The sequence below is a fragment of the Pangasianodon hypophthalmus genome, chromosome 3 (assembly GCF_027358585.1).
Source record: "Pangasianodon hypophthalmus isolate fPanHyp1 chromosome 3, fPanHyp1.pri, whole genome shotgun sequence".
Taxonomy (NCBI): domain Eukaryota; kingdom Metazoa; phylum Chordata; class Actinopteri; order Siluriformes; family Pangasiidae; genus Pangasianodon; species Pangasianodon hypophthalmus.
The window spans coordinates 8,051,224-8,076,761 of NC_069712.1; the positions used below are offsets into that span (position 1 = coordinate 8,051,224).

The window sequence follows — 25,538 nt, forward strand, 5'->3', positions numbered from 1 at the left end:
TTTAGTTTTTCTTGTCACTGGGGTGGTACCCAGGTACACCTTTTACACCATTAGTATACTATAGCTTTCACTTGGGAAGGTACATGTGCTGTTACTTTAATGAGCTCTCAGAGTAAAGCTTTAAGGGTTCACCAGTAGTCATAAAGTCCAAATGTGTATCCTAGATTATATTTAAAGGTAGTATATTCACGTTTCTGGGTGCAATATGCATATTAAAGATACACTGATGTACACTGAATGTGCCATCAGCAGTAAGAAAAAAAAAGTACAGTTCTTTCTGAGTGTAACAATTATAATCATTATTGTAATTAATAGTAATAGTATAAAACTATTATACTATTATTCTTATAAGAGTATTGTAGCCTTAACTCTGATTCAAATACAGCTCTACATGTAACTGATAATAATAATAATAATAATAATAATAATCATACAATTTGTTTTAGTACACTTTGTAAACCTCATGTCTAGATTACGCATTGAAACGTCACATGGTACAAACCGGGCGCACGTGAGTCAGAACGACCCGATTCTGCTCAGCAGCGCGTGACTGCAGTGTGCAGGAAGCATGCAACATCTCCGGGGTGCACTGCACAATCCCACCGTTCGCCTCACACGCTGGAGCACGAGCACCTGACATTTACAGTACATGCACTTACACTGCAGTTTATTTTATTGCATGCTTACAGGGTCATATCTTGTATATTTGTGCGGCTACATTTGTGGTAAATTTGATAAAGACACATTTGCATTAATATTGATTAATTAATCAGGATTAATCGTCATAGTCCTATCTGCTAATGCAAATTTTGTATAAAGGACACACTTGCAGGATTTTATTCCAGAAGAATGATTGCCATTATACTTGTGGTATAATGCATATTTAATTTGCCTTATATTTCGCATTAATTAATAAGGATAATTTGTAAAGCTATGTATTGTGAAAGTGTAGCCTAAACTGAATTTCAGAAGATTAATTAACCAGGATCAGCACACTGGACAGCGCTCCTTGACTGTCAGTGCTGAATGCGCACTGCTGGAGGGAGAGCACGCGTCCACCGGACACCCATGAGCGCGTGAAGGTCCGCCGTTAAGCACGAGCTTGAGTCATGGGTTCATGGGACGCGCTGCTGCTTGAGTACCTGCTCTCCTCGGTAGCCCTCGTGTCTCTCTCATCCAACTCGCTCGTGCTGCTGTGTTTCTCCCGAAGCTCAGAGATCCGCGCCCGTGCGCCCGGGCTTTTCATCCTCAACCTGTCACTGTGCAACATCCTGTCCACCGTGCTCAGTGTGCCCACAACGCTGCTCGCGCTCTCCAAGAAGCAGAAACCGTTCGGGGACTCACTTTGCCGAGTAGCGAGCTTTGCGGATACGTTTTTGACTACAAACGCTATGCTGAGCATGGCTGCCCTGGGTGTGGACCGGTGGGCGGCTGTGGCGTTTCCGTTTACCTACTCAAGCAGGGTGAGACACAAGCACGCGGCCCTGACGGTGGCTTACGCGTGGGTGCACTCTCTGGCGTTGTCCGCGGTGCCCGCGCTCTTCTCGTGGACCGACTACAGCCCGGTGTACGCCTCGTGCACAGTGCACCTGCAGCGGATGGAACCCGGGTTCGCCGTCTTTACCGTGGTGTTTCACTGCGCGAGCTTCGCGCTCGCGCTGCTCGTCCTCTGCGTCACGAACCTGAAAGTTCTTCAAGTGGCGCGTTTCCACTGCAAGAGGATTGACGTCATTACCGTCCAGACTCTTTTGGTGCTGGTGGACATTCATCCGAGGTAACCAAATCTTGACATATAGTACTGTGCAAAAGTCTTAGCACCCTAACTGTTTTTAGTACAAACTTCGTTATAGATTTTTATTTTATGACTTCTACATTATTGATTCAGTACAAAAACATTTTAGATTTCCAAACATTAGTTTTCCAGCACAAAATTAAATGTTACACAAAAAAAATTTTGTATGTCAGTAAAGAAAACAGCAGATTTACATAAGAGACACTTTTCAGACAAAAAGGCTGCTGGTTTTGCTGCAAAAATAAGAAGCAAGTGTGACAGTCAAAGTCTCCAGAAGAACTGTGGCTGCTTCTGCAAGATGCTCAGTAACACTTACAGCTCATTTCCTTATAAAACTGCACACATTGTACGAGACTACAATTTTTTTTTAAAGCGAAGGATCGTTACACCAGATTGACTTTGCTTCATTTATTACTGTTTACTGCTCTTTATAGTATTTTTTTCAATGTAGAAACATTTAATTTCATTATTTTTGAAGGCTTCTTTGCATGTGCCTAAGACTTTTGCACAGTACTGTATTTCACACACCATGTCAACACTGTTCCTTGTAAGTTGTGTAAATGATCTCATTTATCTGACTGAACAATAACACCCTATGTAAAACACAGAGAAAGAAGGACAGTGATTAAATTTATAGATCAACATTAAAGTAAATGCAGACCAAAGAATTCCAGGAACACTGCATAACCATGATGATGACATTCCTTTAGGTTTTATCAGGTGACAGAAGCCGTGTGTGAAACAACTTCTTACTCTTCGTATTACTGTTTCTTCCTCATAACCCACAGATTCCCAGCCCTGCTACTGGAGTACCCCATGCCCTGCACATTTTAGTGTTTATCCTGCTTAAACACAACCACTTCAACTCAGGAAAGGCTGTTAATTAGCGGAGTAGTTGAATCAGGTGTGTTAGAGCAGGGAAAACATTAAAATGTTCAGGACTGGGGTTACACTGGACCAAGGCTGGGAACTTGTGACTTAACCAAACTAAAATTCTTTGGCAAAGTTAATGCAGTCATGTCAAGTAAATCATCTCAAACTTAACTAGAGAGAGACAGAGAGAGAGAGAGAGAGAGAGAGAGAGAGAGAGAGAGGTAATTAAAACTATGTATCTTTACTGTACTTTGTTGGATCTATTAAATAAGCCCATTAAATATTACGTCAAGTCTATGATAGTATGGCACACAGTAATATAACCATAGTTTCCAATCATCTTATAACAATTTAACAATTTAACATCCTATAACTCAGATGGATAGAAAAATAGTTCAACATTTTTCCTAATAATAATAAAAGTCTTACAGTTTCTTTTAGTTCACTTTGATTTTTTTCTGTATTTAAATCTAAGAAAGCGTCACGCCACAAATTGGACGCACGTTCATCTTGCCATTGGCAATAATGCCATTTAAAGATCTACATTCTGCTAAGCACCATCATGTTGATAGTCTCTCACCTAGATTAAAACTGTCTTCACTTTCTAAGAACATGTTCAATTCTATTTCAATTCACTTTTATGTATGTGGCGCTTCTAACAATGGCCACAAAGCAGCTTTACAGAAGCCCTATATAAACTAAAAATTTATCCCTAATGTGCAAGTCAGAGGCGACGGTGGCAAGGGAAAACTCCCTGAGGCGACAAGAAGAAGAAACCTTGAGAGGAACCGGACTCAAAAAGGGAACCCATCCTCATCTCATCTTGGTGACGCATGTGTTGGCGATTATAAATCATTACTCTTCTATAACTGTATACTATAAAGTCAAGCAATGTTAAGTGTGTTAAAAGGAGTATGAGCATCATTAGAGTTTTAACTTTAAGTCTCTTGTATCTGATTAAGACTTGAATGTAAACTGTTAGCAATTGCTGTCTTTAGGCTACCCAAGAATGAACACCCACAGACAAATTTAGGGTTTCTGTTTGGTACCATCCACAGTAAACCCATGGTGATCTGTAGGTTATCCATGTGGGGCCATGTTCAGGAGCAGCGAGTGATTTTCAGGTGAACGAGGCTCCAAGCAGGAGTGCATCAGTAGAAGTCAGACGGGTCCGGAGGGCAGAATGAGTAAGGATCACAGGTATCTCAGGACTAATGTGTAGCGAGAGAGAGAGAGAGAGAGAGAGAAAACCAAGATTACTATTATTAGGGTAATATATTAATAACATTTATTCATCTGGCAGAGACTTTTAGCCAAAGCAACTCCAGACTCAGAATCCAACCTAAATATATATCTCTCCTCTAAGTCCTAGGACTTATCCTGCCTTCAGGTCCTCCTTGGTAGTTCCTACTTGATGATTTTGAAGTCGTAACTACATCATAAGTGTAGAAGTGGCTTCGGCCAGAAACAAAAGGGCGCCCTGAGATTTTTTTTCCTTTTTGCTTACTTTTATTTGGCTGTATATTTTTGCTTGGTGGACTGTTTCTCAACCCAGCAGTTAAAAAAAAAAAAAAAAACAACAACCATGCTGTGATTGAACCAAACTACATTCATATCAGCACCAGTTCTTGTTCCTCTCCTGAGAATGATTCACCACACAAATATTATTGCCAGTGATGGTGCTGTGGCGCTGACAAATTGTACATTGTAAGAGAACCATTCAGTAATTGTATAATCACAAAATGCACCTATACAGTACAGTAGATATTAAAATAGACAATATAGGAACAAGGTGTACATAATAAACTGACAACTCATGCAATTTGTATTTCCTATTTGTTGCATCCCTCAAGCATTGTTTTGAGATTTTTTCACATAAAAACCATTTGGATAGAAACAGATTCAATTTTCTTTTCATTATGCTGCTTGTAACTATGTGGTTTATAACGTGACCTTTTTAACTCAACAGTGTAAAACAAAGATGCTTACTGGAGCAGAAAAGAAGGAGACGGAGGGCTACCAAGAAAGTCTGCATATTTATTGGCTCTTTTGTGTTCTGCTTCACTCCATATGTCATAACAAGGTATTAAATAATTTCTGTAGGTTTTTTCTAGTTTAGTAGCCTGTTAAGTATGCATTTATAGTGGATATTAAAAGAGGTGGCGGTTATGGGATCCTGAAAGAAACTGATTGAATGATGTAACATGATTATCATCTGTAGCTGCCAGATCATGGGTTCAAATCACCACCTGGTGTACTAACATAAAGGATTAAATAGTGGATAGATCAGCTGCTTCTAATATCCCTGCATGTGCGCTGTGCTATTGGAGCATTATATAACACAGTAATCCTTGTGATTAAATGTGTTGTATTAATATAGAACTTTAGCGCTGGTTTGTACCATGTCTTTGTGGGAGCCATCCCTTAGCTTGTTCTGAAGAGATACAGAGAATAGTCACATGAAAAATGATCATCAATGATAGACCAATGCTTTAGTTAAGGACATAACAGAATAAAAATGCCCAGCAGCTACAACTATTTGTTACGATTTGTTCAGCAAAGTTCAAATTTGCATTAGTGAAATCATGTCGGTGTCTCCTGGGCAACAATAAGACATATATTACAGATTAGTAATGATTTTCCTAATAATGATGGTTCATTGACCTACTTGTAATGAGAAGGTACAAGCACCCATAAAACATTTGAAATTATTTTTATTTAAACTTTTGCTCAGACTGATTACTGAGCATTAAAGACAAAAGTAGGGTTAAATCTGGAAAAGAATATTTTTACCCACAATGTTTCACAATATTGTTGCTCCTCTTGTTTTATTTAACGTGTATTAGGACACAAAATATCATATTTCTAAGTCTTCGGTACAAAGAACTGTGTTAGTAGATGTAAATAGATTTAAGATGAGGCTTAAATAAGGAATAAAACCTTTTGTTGACGTGCTGTTATACGACAATACCTCTTTTCATGTTCTGTCTCTTTTTATCCATTTATAGTTACATTTAATGCTGTGGGACATTTGTGAAACAAGTTTAATACAGCCCTCCGTCCTATAGACTTTCCAGTGTCAGAAAATTAAAGTTACATGAAAATTAAAGTTGCTTTATGTCTGACTGTTACAAAGTGCTGACACACATTTGTTAGAAATGATGTTAAAAATGAATGTATTAGTTTTTATTAGTATTTTATTAGTGTTTAATACCTTCTGACAAATCAGAATGGAGACCTCAAAGGTTCTGTGGTATAAATTGCAAATAAAATGTATCAGTGTCAGTGCTGCAGTATATCATCCATAGGACCTCTAAAGTAAGATCTCTCTCTCTCCCTCTCTCTCTCTCTCTCTCTCTCTCTCTCTCTTTCTCTCTCTCTATCTCTCCCCAGACTGGCAGAACTGATTCCTTCAGTGCAGATCAACCCGCACTGGGGGGTCATCAGTAAATGCCTGGTGTACAGCAAGGCTGCAATGGACCCTTTTGTCTATTCCTTGCTACGACAAGAATACAGAAAGGCACTCATTGGAATGACTAACACACTTACGGGATGCAACTTTTCCTCCTCCTCTGACCACAGCAGTAGCTCATATACAGAAAACGACAGCAATGTTCAGAGGGTGAGCTGAATGCTGAACACTTTGGAGCAAAAGAAGGAAATTGGACCGACACACCCTTTAACCTGCATGTAAATGTCAAATGTAAACACATAAACAATACCCTGTTTTTTCAGCGTAATCTCCATCTACTACATCAATAGCATAAGTGGTTATTTATGCTTGTCTAAAGGTTTTGTGGTGTTCATTAGTGATCAGGATGAAAGTAAAGCACTGTGTTTATGTACTGGTAATTCAAAGGAAAATTCAGAAGGAAACTGAACGGAAAGAATGTATAAATTCTTTCCCTTGAAAAAGGAGTCCCATCTCTGAAAGAAGAAATGATACACATTTAGAAAAACTTTCAAAACAGCAGCTCTGACAGTTCTGTATAATCCTGTGACTTTGCAGTTTCTCTGTGACATTAAATGCTGCATTATTTTGGCTTATTAACTTTAAGAGAGAGAAAAAAGAGAGGCTGGTGAGGGTACATTTATAGCTGCTATAACATAAGTGATAACAGGAACTAGTTTTGCAGACGTTTCACAACAATAAGTGTACATGAGGACAGCATACCTGTTATGTACTAGGGACAATTTAACAGACTGATACACATATAAGAATGAATCATTGGTATTAATATGAACCAGTGAGGCCATTTTGTGCCAGTGGCCAGCATTTGTTCTTCTTGCACAAGCACATGACTGTAATCTGAGCCATAATGACTACAATCTCTGCAGGTTCTATTAATGGTGCTGTTACCATCATCATCATCATCATCCTTCTTCTTCTTCTACTTACTATCTGTAAACGGACAAAGGACTTATTAGCACCTGCTTTCAAACACATGCCAAAGCTTCATTCTGTAGGTGTTCCAACTAGGATTTAGATTGGTTTATGAAGTTATTAGAGAGCTGTGAGTTTTTTTAAAAAACATTTATTTGTTGAGCCATTAAATTTGACTCAATTCAGTACCCAAAATTAAGACAACAAGTTTCTTTGCCTCTGACACAAGTATGCTGATACGGAGGACTTTACCCAGTCAACAGACTGGCCACACTTCCTGAATGTTATAGAGGATGTGCTGAAAAATAAAATGATGCCATACTGTGTACTTGTGCATATATGAATACGCAGAATTTAAATACATCAATAAAGTATACTAGAAGATGATTATGCATACTGCAAATATTATGTAGACATTTATCCTATTCATCTGGACTCCAGCCTAAAAGTTATTTTTATTTGGCAGACACTTTTATCCAAAGTGATTAACAAGTATCCAATCCAAGCACAGAACTAAGCGGGTGAGGGTTAAGAGCTTTACCCAAGAGCCCAACAGTCACTTGCTGCCAACCCTGAGATTTAAATGCATAACCTTCCAGTAAATATATACATACAGTCACCAACCACTTTAATAGGAACACCTATGGCGGCAGCACAAAATCATGCAGATACTGGTTAAGAGCTTCAGTTTATATAAACCATGCAGATACAGGTTAAGAGCGTCAATGTTTATATCAAACTTCAGAATGGGGAAAAAAAATGTGATCTTAGTGACTTTAACCATGAAGTGGTTGTTGGGCTGGTTTGAGTATTTCAAAAATTTTTGATTTTCTGGGATTTTCATGCACAACAGCCTCTATGGTTTACACAAAATGAGCCAGACTGGTTTGAGCTGACAGGTATAGTAACTCAAATAACCCTGCTTTACAACTGTGGTGAGCAGAAAAACATCTCAGAACGCCCAACATGTTGAACTTTGCAGCAGTCCCAGCTACAAGACCAGTGGAAGACCACATCGGGTCCAACTCCTGTCAGCCTAAGACAGGAATCTGGACAGTTGAAGATTGGAAAAACATCACCTGGGCTTCCAATACTTTCCAGGAAAAAGCTATTATAATTTCACCAGGATCTAATACGTTTATATAATGCATTGTTTAGAAATCAGTTTGAAAAATACTAGTGCTGTAACAAGAGGTGTCATGATATGTAAAAAGCGGTGTACACTTTAATCTGTGTAAAACATTGTCCATCTAACAAATACTACTGTATCTGAACTTAAATAAAGTAAGTTATGCACAACCTGATCATAAAATGTAATTAGACAAATGTTTCCATTGATCTTTTCCTTAATGAAGGTAAGAGAAATAAATATTGACTATACACATATATTTTATACTATATACTACATATATCTTTATAGTCATTTTAGTAATAGACTATGCACTGCATTAGGTGTAGGCCAATGGTTCTCAAGGTGCATAGCAGGGGGTGGGGGGTGGGGTGGGGTTTTTTTTCTCTGATTATAAGTTACTATATTTATTATTTACTTCTTATAGGTATTAGACTGTATGACTGGCCACATAAAGTGGCCTAATAATAAACCTCAGTAACTCATGGACTATAGTTGGACCTACCTACTGTGCTCTTTCAAGAACAGAAAGCTCTATGACTCTAATAAATAGCCAACTTATGATTCTACACATTTAAATAATGAGCCAAATATTTGCATAACTTGTGTATTAAATACTGTGTTCATAAAACATTTTTTTTCCCCACAGGTGCGTGGAATTTATTTTGCAGTTAAAGAAGTCTCTAGCTGCAAAAGGTCCGAGAACCCCTGGTATAGGCTACAAATCTAAGTTTAAGTGAACCTTCTGAAGCAGTTTTTACAATAGTCTTCCCTCTCTCAAGTCATGCCCCATGTACAAACACGACCTTCCAGCTGCTGTGCAATTAGGCTGCATAAATGTGCAGCTGAAAGCAGGGAGCAGTGCAGCGTGGGAGGCCGGGGAAGGAGGAGAATCTGGAGGCTGTAATTTGATCGTATGGGTCTTTGTGGCTGTGCAGGGATGAGGACGCGCCCCTAAAACCAAGGGCCTTGAGAGAAAGAGAGTCTCCACACAGACAGCCACATCACTGCGGCTCCAGCATGCTGCGCGCCACCGTGTTCCTCTGCGTCCTCGCCGCGTGTTCGTGCGCGCCGCCGCGCTCCTGCGAACCCGGAGATCAAGCTTTAGGTGATGTATAAGACTCGATTTCTACTACACACTTCCGTCATTCTACCTTAAATGGCGGTGTGTGCCTTTAAATGATGTGTGTGGTCAGGCTAGAGCTTAAGTTTGCCCTTTGCTTCGGGTGCCTTTCTTCCAAAATTGCATCTCGTCTTACACAGCGCATGGCCTGCTTCTGCTCTCAACACTGTGGTAAAATTATAGGGTGCACATGAAGTTTAGTGTGTCCTAAACCATAGCAGTCATCAAGTAGTAAACGGAAAGTACCCGGATGGTTTAAGATCTGCTCAAAAGCCACAGTGTGAAAACAGTGCAAAGGGTTCAATGCGATAATTCTTAGGGGCATGGCTTATGTAAATTTTACAAAGTCTGGAAAGTCAATGCATGTCTCATTTTTACTGCCCCTTAACCTGGTTTAGTATAACAAACAGAATGATTAGGATTGTAAAATACGTTTATACCATAGCGCTGTTGAGTTCTGGTCAAAAGGTGTTGATTATTTCTCTATAACAGCAGCTCTGACTATAATTCTGGCTGCAAGGCAAATAACAGGATTATGAGAATGCATTCCTTCTAATACATTTTCATTATTGTAACTTACACAGGGACTTGTATGGCAGACAGTCCACATAAACAGGTTAAAAAAAACATACAAGTTTTCTTCAAAAAGATATTTATTTAGAATTTTAGTTGTATTTTTAAGCTTTACAACACAGGAAAGTCTTCTGGATACAGCTTCTCAGCTCCTCGGTAAGCTGCACTCTTTTGTCTTATTGATTTCAACAGAAAATAAAGAGAGACTGGTGAGGGAATGACTGTTTACAGCTGCTATAGCAGAAGTGATAACAGGACCTAATGTGTTTTGTGGACATTCCACAACATTAAACGTAATTGTGAATGAATAATGAAAGTATGATGTGTTCTTCTTTAATAATAAAAAAAGATGTACAAAAAATGATGTGGTAACTTGATGTCATATAAGAGGAATAAAACACTTCAGGAAGTGCTGTCATTGGAAAATTATCAATAATTGTTGATTATTTTCCTATAATATCCCCCAAGTGTTTTATTCCTTACTTAACAGATAGCCTGCAGGAAAATTTTGCCTATAAATTACCTACTTGCGTAATAAACCTCCACTCTAATTACATAGTTACTCTGGGGGGAAAAAACAACATTTTATTATCTCAGGTAAAAAAAAGTTTTCATGAGAAAAAGAAATCATGGGAAAAAATAAAAAGGCATGCACTTTTTTCCATTAAGCTGTAAATAAAGCATTAAACTTGCCAGTGCAACTGTTACATAGACATGAAGCATTAAAAAAAATCGTATTGTGGTGTGTGTGGCAATAAAATAACAAGTAAAACTGATAATGGCAATGATAAACTGCCAATGATACTTTTTTTATCATCAAGTGTTCAGAATATAGAAGCTGTAACTGTGAAACTGTGGTGTTAGTCTAAAATATATGTAAGTCAGAAATGTATGTTGTAGAGTTGTGTGTTAAGAGGAACCTGATTTTGTCACAGTGTAATTGTACAAACCTGGCTGTTCTGTTGTAAATCACCGAAACTTTAAAAACATTGTTGGAGACACTACCACTGTTTGCATATCTCAGACTTAGTATTCAACAACAAAGTTTGCACTCGTAGTGAGCTTTCCAAAGTTTACTTTCACTAACATTGATTTTCATTGTGTTTTACAGGAAGATGCAAGGAATCAGTAAAAGAGAAATGTAAGCAATACACTCTGATTGACAATATCAAATATATTCTGTGAACACTGAATTTATTTTATTATAAATATTGACAATATCAAATATATTCTGTGAACACTGAATTTACTTTATTATAAATGTCCAATTGTGATTATTTGGAACATAGGATTTCTGTACAGGGTTAAATGAGGGTCATGACTTTTTGCCTGCAAGCTGTAAGGCAGAAAACATTAGAAAATCTGATGTGACATGTCTACACACAGGGAGAGAGGGAGAGAGAGAGATTAGAGATAACTGTGGGCCTAAGGGTGATTTGTGTTTGCCAGGTTAATGGTAAGACATGTAAATGAGACAAAGCCAGTGAGGGGGCTCAGGGTTGCTCAAAGCTCCCAGTTCTAGCAAGAGCTGCTCTAGTTAAATTTACAATGTCATTTGTGTTATGAAATACATGATATGTTGAAATAACATTCATATTAGAAAGTCATATCCATTTATCTGAAACAGAAATTTGTTTTGTGTGTGCTCAAGTTTCCTTAAACAATAGCATCACTCTTTTATTGAATGGCTCCTGATATTAATAAGCAAAACACCCCTTATACAGTGGAACATGAGGAGTGTTTTGCTTATTAATATCAGGAGCCATTTAAAAGATAGAAATACAGACAGATAGATAGATAGATAGATAGATAGATAGATAGATGAAACAGAAGGACATATACTATCAATAAAGTAAGCAGTGGTGCAGTGGGTAGCATTGCTGCCTCACAGCTCCAGGGTCCTGGCTTTGATCCTGAGCTCAGGTTAGTGTTTGGGGGGAGTTTTGCATGTTCTCTCTGTGTTCGCATGGATTTCTTAGCAGTTCTCTGGTTTCCTCCCACTGTTCACCGATTTCTGCCACCTTGCTACTGGGATAGGCTCCAGATCTACCACAATCTTGCCCAGGGTAAAGTGATAACTGAGGTTGAATGAATGAATAATAGTCATAATAGTTGAAAAAAGGCAAGTGAATGTAATAATTTTCACAAATCTACACTAAACACATTTGGGCTGTTAGTCTGAATTAAACACTGAAAATGTTATATACATATTATATAGCATTACGTCTTATATAGTACCCTACCCCGTATATATATAATCATCAAAATGACTGTGATTAGCATAATGACAGGCATATCAAGTCGACTTTTGGCCCAATAATGACCTCTTGTAGGACCCCTGGGAGTTTTCATATAAAAAAAACAATAAACAGTTAACATATTAAAAGAGAAAAGCCAGTGGAATTATTAAACAGCCTGATGCATTTCATGATCAGGTAAGAAAAAGCACAATTGAACCTAATTTTAAAGTAAATAATAAAATTATTTTTTTGCAAAAAAATTATTTTACCCAAGTTTTCCCCATTTTTCCATTTTCCCCAATTTGGTCACCTGCCAATTCCTGCCCACGAGTCAGCTCTATATTATGACAACTATCAGCTGGAGAGGGTGAGGGCAAACACGTGCTTCCCTGAGACACGCGATGCCAGCCAGCTGCATCTTTTCAAACGGCTGTTCATGCTGCATCACAGAGCAGTGTAACACACTTGGAGGAAGGTGCTATCTACCCTCTTCTGCATACATTACCTCACAGTCATGTCCCTATGCTATCCCTCCCACCCAGAGAGCACAGTCAATTTTGCTTCCTTGGCTGCCAAACACAGGTGACTGTGGCTTCGTCAAGATTCAATCTTGCAATCCCCTGATGATAGGGCAGTGATTTTCTGGTGCAGCACTCAGGAGCTAAAATGACTGTTTTGCATTACTATGCATGCATTTTAATTTATTTTGTTACCTTGTTTTAATTCTCTTAATGTTTAATTTAACATTTTCAGTACTCATAACTCATCCTAAGTCCATATTTCACCATGTGTCCTGGTCTTTAGTGCAGTGCACAGAAATGGTGCTGAGCTACTGCCAGGATGTGCCCTATAGGCAGGCTGTCTTCCCCAACCTCATCGGGCAGCAGTCGCGACAGGAGGCCGAGCAGAGCACTGAGTACCTGCTGCTTAATGTGCTGCACGGCCTGCTGGGGGGCGAGTGCTTGCCCGAGCTACGTCTACTCGGATGCTCTGTGCTGGCTCCACGATGTCACAAAAATGCCAGAATCAAGCCATGCCGCAGCTCATGTGAAGCAGTGAAGAAGAACTGCGTGCACGCCTTTGAGGCTATCCGCATGGCCTGGCCCTACTTCCTGGACTGTGACCGTTTCTTTGCAGCTGAGGAAGAGGGCTGCCACGACCCGCTGTCTGAGCTCAGAGGTAATGATTAGGAGCCTGGAGAAAATTCACTAATATGGTGACATGATAAGTTATGCTGTTCATTTTAGGAATAAACCTCCAGGGTGCTGTTATATTAAGCTAATCAAAGATAGGGTGGTGTGTTGATTTTACCTCCCTGAAATGGATTCTTTCCAATAATGGCAAATCCTGAAGTGTTTAATTCTTCTTATCCCACAGCAATTTACAAGAATAACAGTTTTTTTTATCATCATACTTTTTACTTTTATATCATCCATAAAACAAATTCCTCTTATCACTTACATTATAACAGCTATAAACAGTTGCTCCCTCACTCATGTGAGTTTATTCGGAGGTCAACCAAGCAAACCTTTTTATGGCCGAACCATTATGTAATTCGATCTTTGGGGTTTCCTAATGCATTATGTAAAAATAGTAACAACCCTGGAGAATGTTCCATGTTGTACTTGCACTTGTGGCTTTGAGAATGCTTATTTTGCTGAGAAACAGCTCTTTTGCAGTGGAAAAGCATGGAACGGTTCAAGGTTATGCACTAGTTAAATACAGCTATGTTTAATTATGTTTAATGAAAGAAACCTCAGGATATGAGTGGTACTGCTATAGCACAAGTGAGACCAAGCTTGTGTCCACGTGAAGGGACTGTGAGCCCTGTGGGAGTTATGTCACACATCTCATCTCACTCTCTTCATCTCTTTCTTAAACGTACTTGCTCTCTTCTCCCAGCCAGGCAAGACGTCGCCTTCTCCAGCATCTCTGATGGGGGTCAGGCTACTGTTCTTCAGTTCACGTACCACACTAATGCTCAAATGTTCAGCATCTTGAAGAAAACGGCAGCCAAATGTCCTCAGATCTCCCGAACTTACAGCATTGGCCGTAGCGTGGAAGGCAAGGACCTGCTGGTCATTGAGTTCTCCAGTAATCCTGGACAACACGAGCTACGTGAGCACAACCTACCTTTTCCTATTGTCAGTACAAACTGAAAGCTTTGCAGTGCTTTGAGAATGCAGTGAGTTTCATGTTTGGGCCTGCCCCCTTCTGGCCTTAAAGGCAAAGCACCACACACAAGCACAAAATACTGTTTGTATTGTATTTCTCTCTATTTTGTGAAAATGTTTCTCTCATGCATCCACCCACCACTGTTATATAGTACCCTACTATATCTCATCAAATTTACTCTGATTAGCTATTAAACGATTTATTTATCATACAAAAGCCTAAGACAAATTAACCCTCATGTTCTGCGTGCTATTAGCAACGAATCTCTCATTGATCCAATACTCATTTTTTTATAGCAATAAAACTGTACAGTTATTTCTAAAATACCTAATGTACTATATCGTCTCTTCATCTCAGTTACTAGCAATATAAACAATATTTATCTAAATGAACACACAGATGGTCAAGCTTGAAGGTGTAGATAAGAGAGCATGAGAACAACTGCAAGTCAGATTATAATAATGTTTAAAGACCTGTCATTTTGACACTTTTTCACTTTGAATTTATGGTCTGAACACCACCTCTGTAATTCAAAAGATTTTAAAATGGATTTTTTTTTGTTTATTAGAGAAGCTGAGTTGAGCACATAACGCTTCATATTAGAAAATCATTTTTACTTTATCATTTCACTTTTAGTAAACAAAATTAAATGCACTTTTAGATTAGATACATGCATTTTAAAAACCAATCATATATCATTAATATATTAATATTTTTCATGTTCATTTCATGAACAGAACACATTTTAAATTACCAAATTACATTCCTGAACAGAATATTTGCTTGCTTCTTCTCATTATCTGTGTTATCCTGTAGTGGAGCCAGAGATTAAGTTGATCGGGAACATGCATGGGAATGAGGTTTTGGGCCGGCAGCTGCTCATCTACCTGGCTCAGTACCTGTGTTCCGAGTACCTGCTGGGCAACGAGCGCATCCAGAGCCTCATCAACAACACACGCATCCACCTTCTGCCCTCCATGAACCCAGACGGCTATGAGATCGCCGCCTCTGAGGTAGCCGATAGCAACGACCCTGAAAACACCAACCCAGAAGTAAATATCCATCTATGTGTGTGTGTGCAGCGACTCAGCTAGTATCTGTCTGTCGTTTTTTGGGCATACTATCCACAATCTCTTGACTCCCTGCACCAGAAGAGGTCCTCAGAAGCACAGAGGCCTGATTTGACTGTTTTGACAACTGTAGACAGTCTCAAGCTAAATTTCTGACTAAGCTGGCCAAATACAATATGAATCACTATGTTTCCATCAACCTGTTTATATTTTGAAGGGATCAACGAGGCAATGCGAATCCAAAGAGCACCAACCAAAAGCAGTACTGTTTTCTTAATACTGTAATCTTAATTTACTCTTGACATTTTCCTTTAGGGGAATCCAACCTTAATTTGCTCAAGTAAAGTTTGTTAGTGAACTTGTAGGCTTGAAGGATCGAATCAACATGCTTATAGTGTTTGGGAACAGAAAAGGACGAAACAGATGGATGGATACCCTATTACAGGGGGTGAAATGGTGCAGGAGCGTGGACCACTGGTAAAGGGAGCATTTGAGTAAATAATGGATATTTCTACTTAATTTCCATTGCTATATAACCCTCAGATTGCTATATAACCCTCAGTCCTCAGCATGAGTTTCTCAGTCACTGAAATGATCAGCACGGCTTTTGGTTAAGATCCATAAGGATATGCAAAACACAGTAATACAGTGCAATAATGTACTGAGTAATCTGCAAGCTAGTACATGCATGTTAAATATTGGATTTCACTAATTTGTCTGAGCTTACAGTGCGTAGTGTAAAGTTTAACATGCAGGAGTAGCTTTGCTTTATTTATATTTATGAGCCAGAAGTAACAAAGTTTGCTTAATGTCTCATTAATGATGTTTTTAGATTAGCTTAGTGTGACTGGACTTATGTAGGCATTACCCCAATGGTTTGGAATGAAGTCAAACCTTGGCCCAAAATCCTTAGGTAATGAAAAAGATGTTGCATGGCTAATGAAAATAATTGTCATTGGCACATAGAAATTAAGAGGAAATGGCTAAACCGTGTTGATCGGTTCGATTTTGTCTTGTTTCTGCTTCTCAGAAGCCCACTTTTGTGAGCATGTTCAAATCTGTTTTATGAGCATGTTAATGCTTGGTCTGATTGTACCTCTCTTTTTTTCCCATCCACTCACTATGAGCCTTGTTTCCTGCTTGTTCTGCCAGAAATGCTTCTTGCATGTTACAGAGTTTGTGACACATAAAAATGCAGTTAGCCCTATTTCCAATATCCAAAATTACTGTCAGCTAGTGAAATGAATAAAAACACATTATGAATATGAAACATTATATCCACTAAAATATGCAAGTACTCTCTTTGAAATCTTTAATGGAGTTATGAAATAATTGAAATTTGAGAGAAAGGCCATACCTGAAGCCCCACCTTCTTCCTAGTTAGCTTCCTATAAATTCCCATCTCTCTCTCTCTCTCTCTCTCTCCACTAGAGATGAAGATTCTGCACCTAAATCCTCCCCTTCTCCTCCATTAAATTAAATAGTTCCTACCCAAGAGCCTTTAGTGGTGGGCGTGGCTATCTAGCACAGAGCAGAAGCCGCCAAGAACTCTCAGACTTCTCCTCACGGACTTCTCCTCTCAGACTTCTCCTTTACAGTTCCACAATCACTCTTCATGTCATTGAGTTGAGGCCCGGGTCTGCACTCAGTAATAAAACATTGTCTTAATCATTTTATCTGGATTGTGTGTGGAATGGTTTAGGGTCCCTTGTATAATGGTTGGGTCAGTGGCAGAACCAATGCTCAGAACATCGACCTGAACCGCAACTTCCCCGACCTGACCTCCATTTACTACAACCGACGGCGCTTCCTCCGATTCCGCACCGACCACCTCCCTATCCCCGACTCCTACTGGTTGAATAAGGTGCTTATGGAATATCAATTATTTGATGTGTCTTTGATTTTAGACTGATTTTAAAACAATACCACTGTAAAGCTATTTTGAAATTGAGTAAAGCACACTAAACATGTTAATTCACATTTACATATTAGACATAAGATTTAACTGCCTTATCTGCCCTAAAGTGAAGTGTTACTGTTAAACACCAGTTCAGGGTTTTACCTGCTCTAACACACCTTACCTAACTCATAGACTTTGCTTACTGTGAGCTAGCAGATTAAATAATTGATAAGTATATGCTGGTTTAACTAGATACTTTCTTTCTTTGCCAGGTAGCTCCAGAAACCTACGCTGTGATGAAATGGATCAGGTCCATTCCATTTGTTATCTCTGCCAGTCTACACGGGGGAGAGCTCGTCATCTCGTATCCCTTTGACTTCTCCAGACACCCCCATGAGGAGAAAATGTTCTCTCCCACACCTGATGAGCAGGTTTGGGTTTTATTATTATTATTATTACTATTATTATTATTATTATTATTATTAATTATTATTATTATTATAATAATAACATTTATTTTGGTGCCTTTCCCACAGTTTTATGAATTTTGAAAGATGAGTAAAGATCATAAAGAGTGTTTTTTTTTGGTGTAGATATTTAAGCAATTGGCCAGGACCTATGCAGATGCTCATGCGACAATGGCCAGCAATGAGACACAAAGATGTGGAGGCTCATTTGCCGGCAGAGGAGGCATCATCAATGGCGCTCAGTGGTACAGCTTTGCTGGAGGTAAAACAAAGCAACTAGTGTAGTGGTAGCTCCGTGGTTATGCTGTTGGACTAGTGATTGGAGGGTTATGAGTTCAAATCCCAGCCCTGCCATTCCTCAGTCCCTGAGTAAGACTCTTAACCCTCAACTGCTCAGTTGTATAAATGAGAAAAATGTAAGTTGCTCTGTGTAAGGATGTCTGCCAAAAACTGTCATAAATATAATAAATTCTATAAATGTGTAGGCAGCAGCAGCTCCTCCATAGAGACAGGTGGGGCAGAGCTCCATTGTTTACAACGGACAACAAATATTAATCTTCATTAGTCCTCATTTATATTTCCATCCATTGTAAATTCTTTTGAAATACCAATGATCTGTTTTGAGTGACCAATAATTAAAAAATATTGCTTTTTATCAGATAATAAGCCGATGTTCTATTGATATGCTTACCTTTCCAGATGTTGTGTAACCATGGAAACAGCACGCTCACTGCCCCTTTTAGCTCCATAGAATTATTATTGCACTTACTGGTCAAAAATGGGTACTCCAAAAAAATGCTAATAGAGGTCCACTGGGTCAGGAATCACTTTGTTCTGTGCTTGCTCTGTAAATGTCTTCAGTATTGGAGGAGCAGGAGACAGGACAGTTACAGCGTCGCTGTTTTTAGATCATGTTTTTTTTTTTTAACAAGTAATCAGAATAAAATCTAATACATTTCTGCAAACAAAGGCAAAGTGTAAGTGCAGACAGTGAGAGGCCACATCACACCACCCTGTTGTTGATTATTTTTCTATAACAGCATGCTCCCAAGTGTTTTATTCCTTATTAACAGTCTGTATATGTGTGTTAGGCATGTCGGACTTTAACTACCTGCACAGTAATTGTTTGGAGCTGACGGTGGAGCTCGGCTGTGATAAGTTTCCTGCAGAGGAAGAGCTTTACCCAGAGTGGCGCAGGAACAAGGAAGCTCTGCTCAGTTTCATGGAGTCTGTGAGTTTCCCCTCTCTGACTTTGCTTTGTTGGTGTTGATACAGATTTATCAGTTATTTGATTAATCAATTAATGAAACAATCCTTTCAAATTGTTGTCACACAAATAGCTAGGCCTAATTAGTACTATCTAGATAAACAGTGCACATTTTTTTGTCATGAAAATTGATACTGATAGAAAAGGAATAAAGAAGGGTGCCTACAGTATATTAAATATAAATACAAATATTTTCCCAGGCCCAGCTAAAGACTGAGAATATGTCTGTTAGGGAAACAGGCAGGAAAACTCTGGGCAACTATGTACTGTATTTCTGGGTTTGAGAACAGATCATCACTTTAGCAGTGTAGACAGTAAATACCTGCAGATCACCATGGACTACTGCCTATTGCCACCTCATATCATTTTGATTAATCATCGATTTTTGAAGAGCAAGTTATTACAAAATTCCTGTAGAGTGCAGATAAAAACACAAGATGGCAGCATAACCAAATCATTACTTCCATTGTACAAGGACAGACATTTAAAAAAAAAAGTTTTCAGTCACTTCTTGTTTGTCATTTTTTGCTGATATTTTAATATTTCATCATTATAAAAACACTTTTGTATCTGAGCCCCATGTAGGGTTTCATGGGATTATTATCTAAAACTAAAACCTTTTTTTGATGTGGTGCTGCAGGTCCACAGAGGAATAAAAGGTGTTGTGAAAGACAAAGATGGGAATGGAATTAAAGGTGCCATCGTATCTGTTAGAGGGATAAGGCATGACATCACCACAGGTAATGATGACAGGAAAATAAAGGGTGAATTAAAGGGAGATGTTCAAAGCTAAATTCATATCAGAATGACATTTTTGTATATCACATTTAGTCATATTTATCATATTTTAATATTTTTTCATGTATTTTGTCATATCACCACAATGACAGATTTATGTATAGTTATCCCTATAAGTAAAATGTTTTCTTTGATATTTATTTTTAGATTTTTTCAGATTAGTCCCAAGTCCGTGACGATGTCATTACAGAGTTGTGTATTTTTTTGTAGTGCATATCTAAAGAGAATTTCATTTTACTATTTATAAGAATTTTCTGACTTTTTATAAACTTATGGCAATAACATGGCACCATAATGACAGAGTAACATTGTCACTGCACATCACACACTCTAGAAATAGTGTCAGCTACAAAGCCTGCTGTCATGAGGTTGTAACATAAGTCAGTCTGGAACGTGTCACAGCACAATCTTATGCCAACAAAAATCTGTCACTCAACTCAGGTGTTATATCAACATGACATGAACACTGTCATGGAAAATAGTCTTTTTTCATGACAACTGATAACAGTTGCCACCTTTATTTATATAGCACATTTAAAGATAACAAGTGTTGGTAAAAGGGCTGTACAATAAAATCAAGTAATTTCAAAAAACAATGAAATAAAAATACAAATAAATTGAAACAAATCTGTAAATCAGTAAAACAATTAAAAGCAGTAAAAATAAAACCACTGGTAAAAAAAAAGACAGGACAAAACAGAAGACTCAATACTACAACCCTTAAAATGACTCAGATTCCTGGATGAATAAATATGTTTACCCCATTTACTCTTTGCCTGATCGGTTCTCTCTGTAGCTGAAGATGGTGACTATTGGAGACTGCTGATTCCGGGTGTCCACATTGTAACTGCCACAGCTCCTGGCTACTCTAAAGTGGTGAAACGCATCAAGCTGCCTCACACCATGCAGAAGACAGGCCGTGTGGACTTTGTGCTAAACAGGGAGCCAGTAGAACCTGACCACGAATACTTATCCATCCCTGAGCTGGATAATTATGAGCGCTTCGACCCTTTTAACGCATTCGAGCAGCACAATGAGCCGGATCGTGGAGAGAATGGAGAGGAGAGGAGTGAGAAGCCTTGGTGGTGGGCATACTTTAGTCAGCTGGGGACATCCCCTCCCACCTGGCTTCTCAGGAACTATTAGCACCCTCACATTGCCCCTTATTTCCATAACTGCCTCCTGTATGCAAATTAATGCACCTTAGGTTTCAATTATTGTCAAGAAGATTTGGAAGTTATAGTCTTCATCCCATTCTTAAGACAAAGTTGGTCTATAATGTATTGTTTATAAAAATCTAACACTTATGTTAGGTGTCTAGGACTTGTTTTGGGACTGTACCTCATAACCTGATCTTGTGTATAAAGCAGAGATTACCAAACCCATATGAAAATTCTAATAACAGCTTAGTTCAATAACAGATGGCAGCTAGACCATTGCTTGGCTAGAATAAAATATATATTTGTTTTGTCATGCAGGCTTTTTATGTGCAGGCACATTATGCCAAAACCTATTTAATGTTAATGGAACCCTGAATTTTCATTCGAATCAAACCAATGTATCATCTGTTTTCCATCAAAACACGTAACCTACAATTGCAAATGGACTGGAATAATTAAGATAGGGTATGAAAATCTGTTTCCTCTCATTCAGTGTAGAACTAGATACAATACATTTTTCATTTGAAGAGCTAACAATTCCAATTTTTAACCAAAAGTCATGAAGCACTAAACACATTAGGTATAACCTTTACAATTGTACTCAACACTGGGTCTAAATTCTGTAAACCCAGGTCTACTTTTGGTCTGATCTCTGTGACAGAGCCCTATTTTGGATATAATCTCTGGACCAGAGCTCTACATTGGGGTTCAAATATGTAATCAGTTTGGGTCTACTCTAGATATAATACACTAATACATTGAGTCTAATAAAATAATAATAATATAAATGCACATGTACTGTTATGATCTTGCTAGCCCAGTTCTAAGACTTGTTAAACTGTAAAATTTTATTCTGAACCCTACAACCCAGGATTTCTCTCCTTTAGGTAGTTTGACTAACCAAAGAACCCTTGAAGAAACCTTGTTTCTTAGACTGCAGCAAACAATATTGTAGTAAACATGTGACACGGTGTGTGACTTTTCAATGTACAAAATGAAGGCTCTCAGTGTCATGTATAGCATTTCACTTCAAATAAAATATGTAACTTTAGCACTATATGTAGTTCGTGCACCACATCTGTTGCTGAGATCTGTATAGAGTCTAATCTGTATCTGAGCCTTTATTGGGTATAATCTATATCTGAGCTCTCAGCTGGGTCTAAACTAATCTGTATCTGAGCTCTGTTGGGTCTAATTTTCTTTGGGCTCTACATTGGGTCTAATTTGTACTTCTGTACCTGAGATCTACATTGGGTCTGATCTGTACCTGAGCACTATATTGGATCTAATCAGTTTCTGAGCTCTACTTTGGGTCTAATCTTTACTTGACCTCTATGTTGGGTCTAATAAGTCTTTGGGCTCAACATTGGATCTAATCTGTGCCTAAGGTCTATGTTGGGTCAAATCTCCATAACTGAGGTCTATGCTGGGTCCTAAATCTGTAAAATCTTTTACACTGGATCTAATCTCTGTATCTGAGGTATAAATTTGGTCTAATCTCAGTCATTTAAGATTGTTTTGTGTCTAACTTTGGTAGCTGAGGTCTGTATTGTGTCTGATTACAGTAACTGAGGTTGGGTCTTTTGGGTCTAGTCTCTGAGACTTATGAGAAAATGTAAATGTACTGCCATGAGAATTATCTTGCTAGTCCAATTGTTACAACTTCTATGCCCTGCATTGTGTATATGCAAAACTATATTTCTTTTGTTATGTCCATTGTAGTTGTTTTAGACATTTGCACAGTGTTTATTAAAATGTTGCTGTATAGCTTTTGCGTTTCATTTATCCTGCTTGTATTCACATAGGTCATAATATCACCACAAGGTGTCAGCAAAGCTCTAGGGCTTTTTTGTACGCAAATCTGGAACACAAGGGACATCACTTTTTTGCTTTCAAGCTTTTCTCCACTGCACTTAATCACACTTCCTGTGTTTCTGTGTCCACCATAATCTTATATTGACTCTGACTCTGTAATCATAATTCCAGTAGTGCTTGACAAAATAGTAATGTCACAAGCAACCAAATGTAACTCAACAATATGTAGCCTGTGGTGTATTCGTGTGGCTGTTGCTTTGTTTTTAGAAGATAAGCAACGAAATTTGCTTTCTTTCTGTTTACAGCTTTTCGGGAAGTTTTAGCCTACTATTTAGTACAGGGATGTTATTCTGAGTTGCCACCATTTTTGAGACACAATATGTATGGATTATTCCAAATGCTGTTGACGTCACATGCTGCGAAATCTAAATAATATTTAGCAATTTGTTTTTAGGTGTAACTTATAATGTTATATTTCCTAAATGACTGAAATGCACAAGTAGGCTTTAACTCTTTATCTAACACCTTGAGTACCAGCAGTAATACTCTAAATTTCACTGAGTTATCCTACCAAAAATGTCTATTTTGAAAATAAACATTTGGGTCGATGTCATGGGTGTCGCATTTAACCGTAATGACTTGCCCACATTGTCCATTCATAATATAAGCATTTACCAATTGCACGAGTCCCCGTTTGAATCCTAACCTATATTTGTGAGAAAAAAGTGATTGAGCACATCCATGAATGGCTGGATTCATGGCAATATGATGTAGGATTTTGATGCTATCCAAAAGTGGTTGCCACAAGAAGAAGCCAGAATTACCCAAGACACATTAATTCGATATAAAAGAGAGAACAACATGTGAAAATAACCTGAAGGGTATTCAAAGTGCCCAGCATACTTAACACTAAACCTGGACTAAGTTTAATTTTAATGCTTTTGTTTGGCTCTACACCCTTTTCAGTGCATAATAATAGTGTAGAGGCTAGAGACAAATTAGAAATGTCAATTTGGAAGGCAGACTCTTCAAATACACATCATTATGTTGGAAAGAATAAAACTTAATTTTGCTAAACTTTATTATTACACACTTCTAGAAACAAAAAGGTTCCACCTAGCACCCTACAGAGTTCTTCAGTTTGACCCTCTTGGGGAACACGTCATGTCTAAAGGTTGTAACCCAGGTCTATTTTTTGTCAAAATTCTGTGACTGAGCCCTACATTGGATCTAATATCTAATATCTGCTGGCATGGTTAACAAATAAAATTTAATGTAGATCCCTACAATGAAGGATTTCTGTCCCGTATGAAGCTTAGAATGCTTGTCTAGCCAAAGAATCCTTGAAGAACCTTTTTTTTCTATGACTACAGCAGACAGTGTTGTAATAAACACTTGACAGGGCGTGTGCCTTTTCAGTGTATAAAATCAGGCCTATCAGTGTCATATATAGCAGTTCACTTCAAATAAAAGATGTAACTCTAGCACTATATGTGGTCATCTGGCATACATTTACGCCAAAATGCTATTTTAAAAACTCTGAATAAATGATATATTTGGGTTGACCACAGTGCTTTCAGTGCTCTGCGATTGATTTGCTGAGAGAAAGCTGTTTAAGATTCCTGGATTTCAGTAGTCATTTTCAATATGTGGAGTTGTGTTTTCTGAGTGACGGTTAAATGCATCATGAATAAGACAATGTGGCTGACTTTTCTGTTGGCATTACTCCTAAATACTTATTCTCAGTGACAGCTGGTTGTGATATTAGATGGGAGGGCTACAATCTAATGAAACTATTAGGGTTGAGCAATGCATGATATCAGGTCTCATTGATGGCGTTATAATGATGATGTAAGGCAAACTATCATAGACACTTAAAGGCAGATAGACACCTGCTTCGCAGAAACAGAAACAGAAAGGTGTATGCCATCAGTTCTCACATTCACAGAAAAAAAGATGCTAAACTGTACATTTCAGGGTATAAATGCTTGTACCAAGTGGTACCCTCAAGGACTTGTCTTTTTAAAAAAAAAATTTTATTACTTTTAATTAAAACAAGTAGAAGGTGTAGTGCACTTTTAAAACTTAGATAAGGTACATAATAGGACCAAAAGAACAACTGTACAGTACTTTTTTCTGACAGTGTATAAAACAACCTGGTATGGATTTCATATAGCTAGTAGCAAGTCTCTCTTAAACAACAGCCTGTTTCTGAAATATGTGTATTTGTATTGATATGTTAGGTAATGAACTGCCATAACAAGTGTAGCCAGATTTACTTTAAAAGCTCTTGAGTGGTGTTCAACTTACTCTTGAATGTATTTAGGTCTTAATTATACTGCTTGTCTATCAGCCAGGCTTTCATCCAGTGTATCCTCAGAGGAAATGAGTTTTTGATAGTATGCATGTGTAAGTGTGTGGGAGAGGGTATGCATAGTATGTGTGTGATGTCTCAATACTTCAAAATCATCACAAATGCACATTAGAAAGAAGACGCCAAATACATCTCTGAATTTCTCAGCATGCATTAGCTGCTACGTCAAGTGCTCTGCAAGCCTCCTGATCCTGTTCAGCGTCAGCTATGCATATTTATACATGACTGTTGTGCATCATAAGATGATTTGGTCTAATTCTCTGACCTATTCTTTATTTTTTGGTGTTATTGATTAAAAATGTTCTGTATGAAGGTCCTTTGAAATCGTATGAAATGCTGATAGAGGAATATTTGTTTTATATGTTTTTTTGGTATTAGTCTTGTTTTTGCACCTGTTT

The 25,538-nt window shown here is 38.1% G+C and overlaps 2 protein-coding genes across 3 annotated transcripts; both read left to right on the forward strand.

Moving 5' to 3' along the window:
- Positions 1-857: 857 nt before the first annotated feature.
- gpr78a (G protein-coupled receptor 78a) lies at positions 858-6,359 on the forward strand. The gene is given in 3 exon segments (XM_026943765.3): positions 858-1,774; positions 4,635-4,748; positions 6,059-6,359. Coding segments are annotated over 3 exon segments (1,080 nt in total). The 5' UTR covers positions 858-1,109.
- A 2,778-nt stretch (positions 6,360-9,137) lies between these two features.
- cpz (carboxypeptidase Z) lies at positions 9,138-22,718 on the forward strand. Of its 2 annotated transcripts, none has more exons than XM_026941917.3 (11): positions 9,138-9,286; positions 10,986-11,015; positions 12,919-13,293; positions 14,017-14,232; positions 15,106-15,341; positions 17,062-17,223; positions 17,532-17,690; positions 17,853-17,988; positions 18,818-18,957; positions 19,634-19,733; positions 20,588-22,718. In XM_026941917.3, exons 1-11 carry the CDS (start codon positions 9,199-9,201, stop codon positions 20,935-20,937), a joined length of 1,992 nt encoding a protein of 663 aa, XP_026797718.2. In that variant the 5' UTR covers positions 9,138-9,198; the 3' UTR covers positions 20,938-22,718. The 2 variants fall into 2 exon arrangements, with proteins under 2 accessions (XP_026797718.2, XP_026797727.2); XM_026941926.3 differs by having other exon boundaries at positions 15,106-15,302.
- Positions 22,719-25,538: the final 2,820 nt, after the last annotated feature.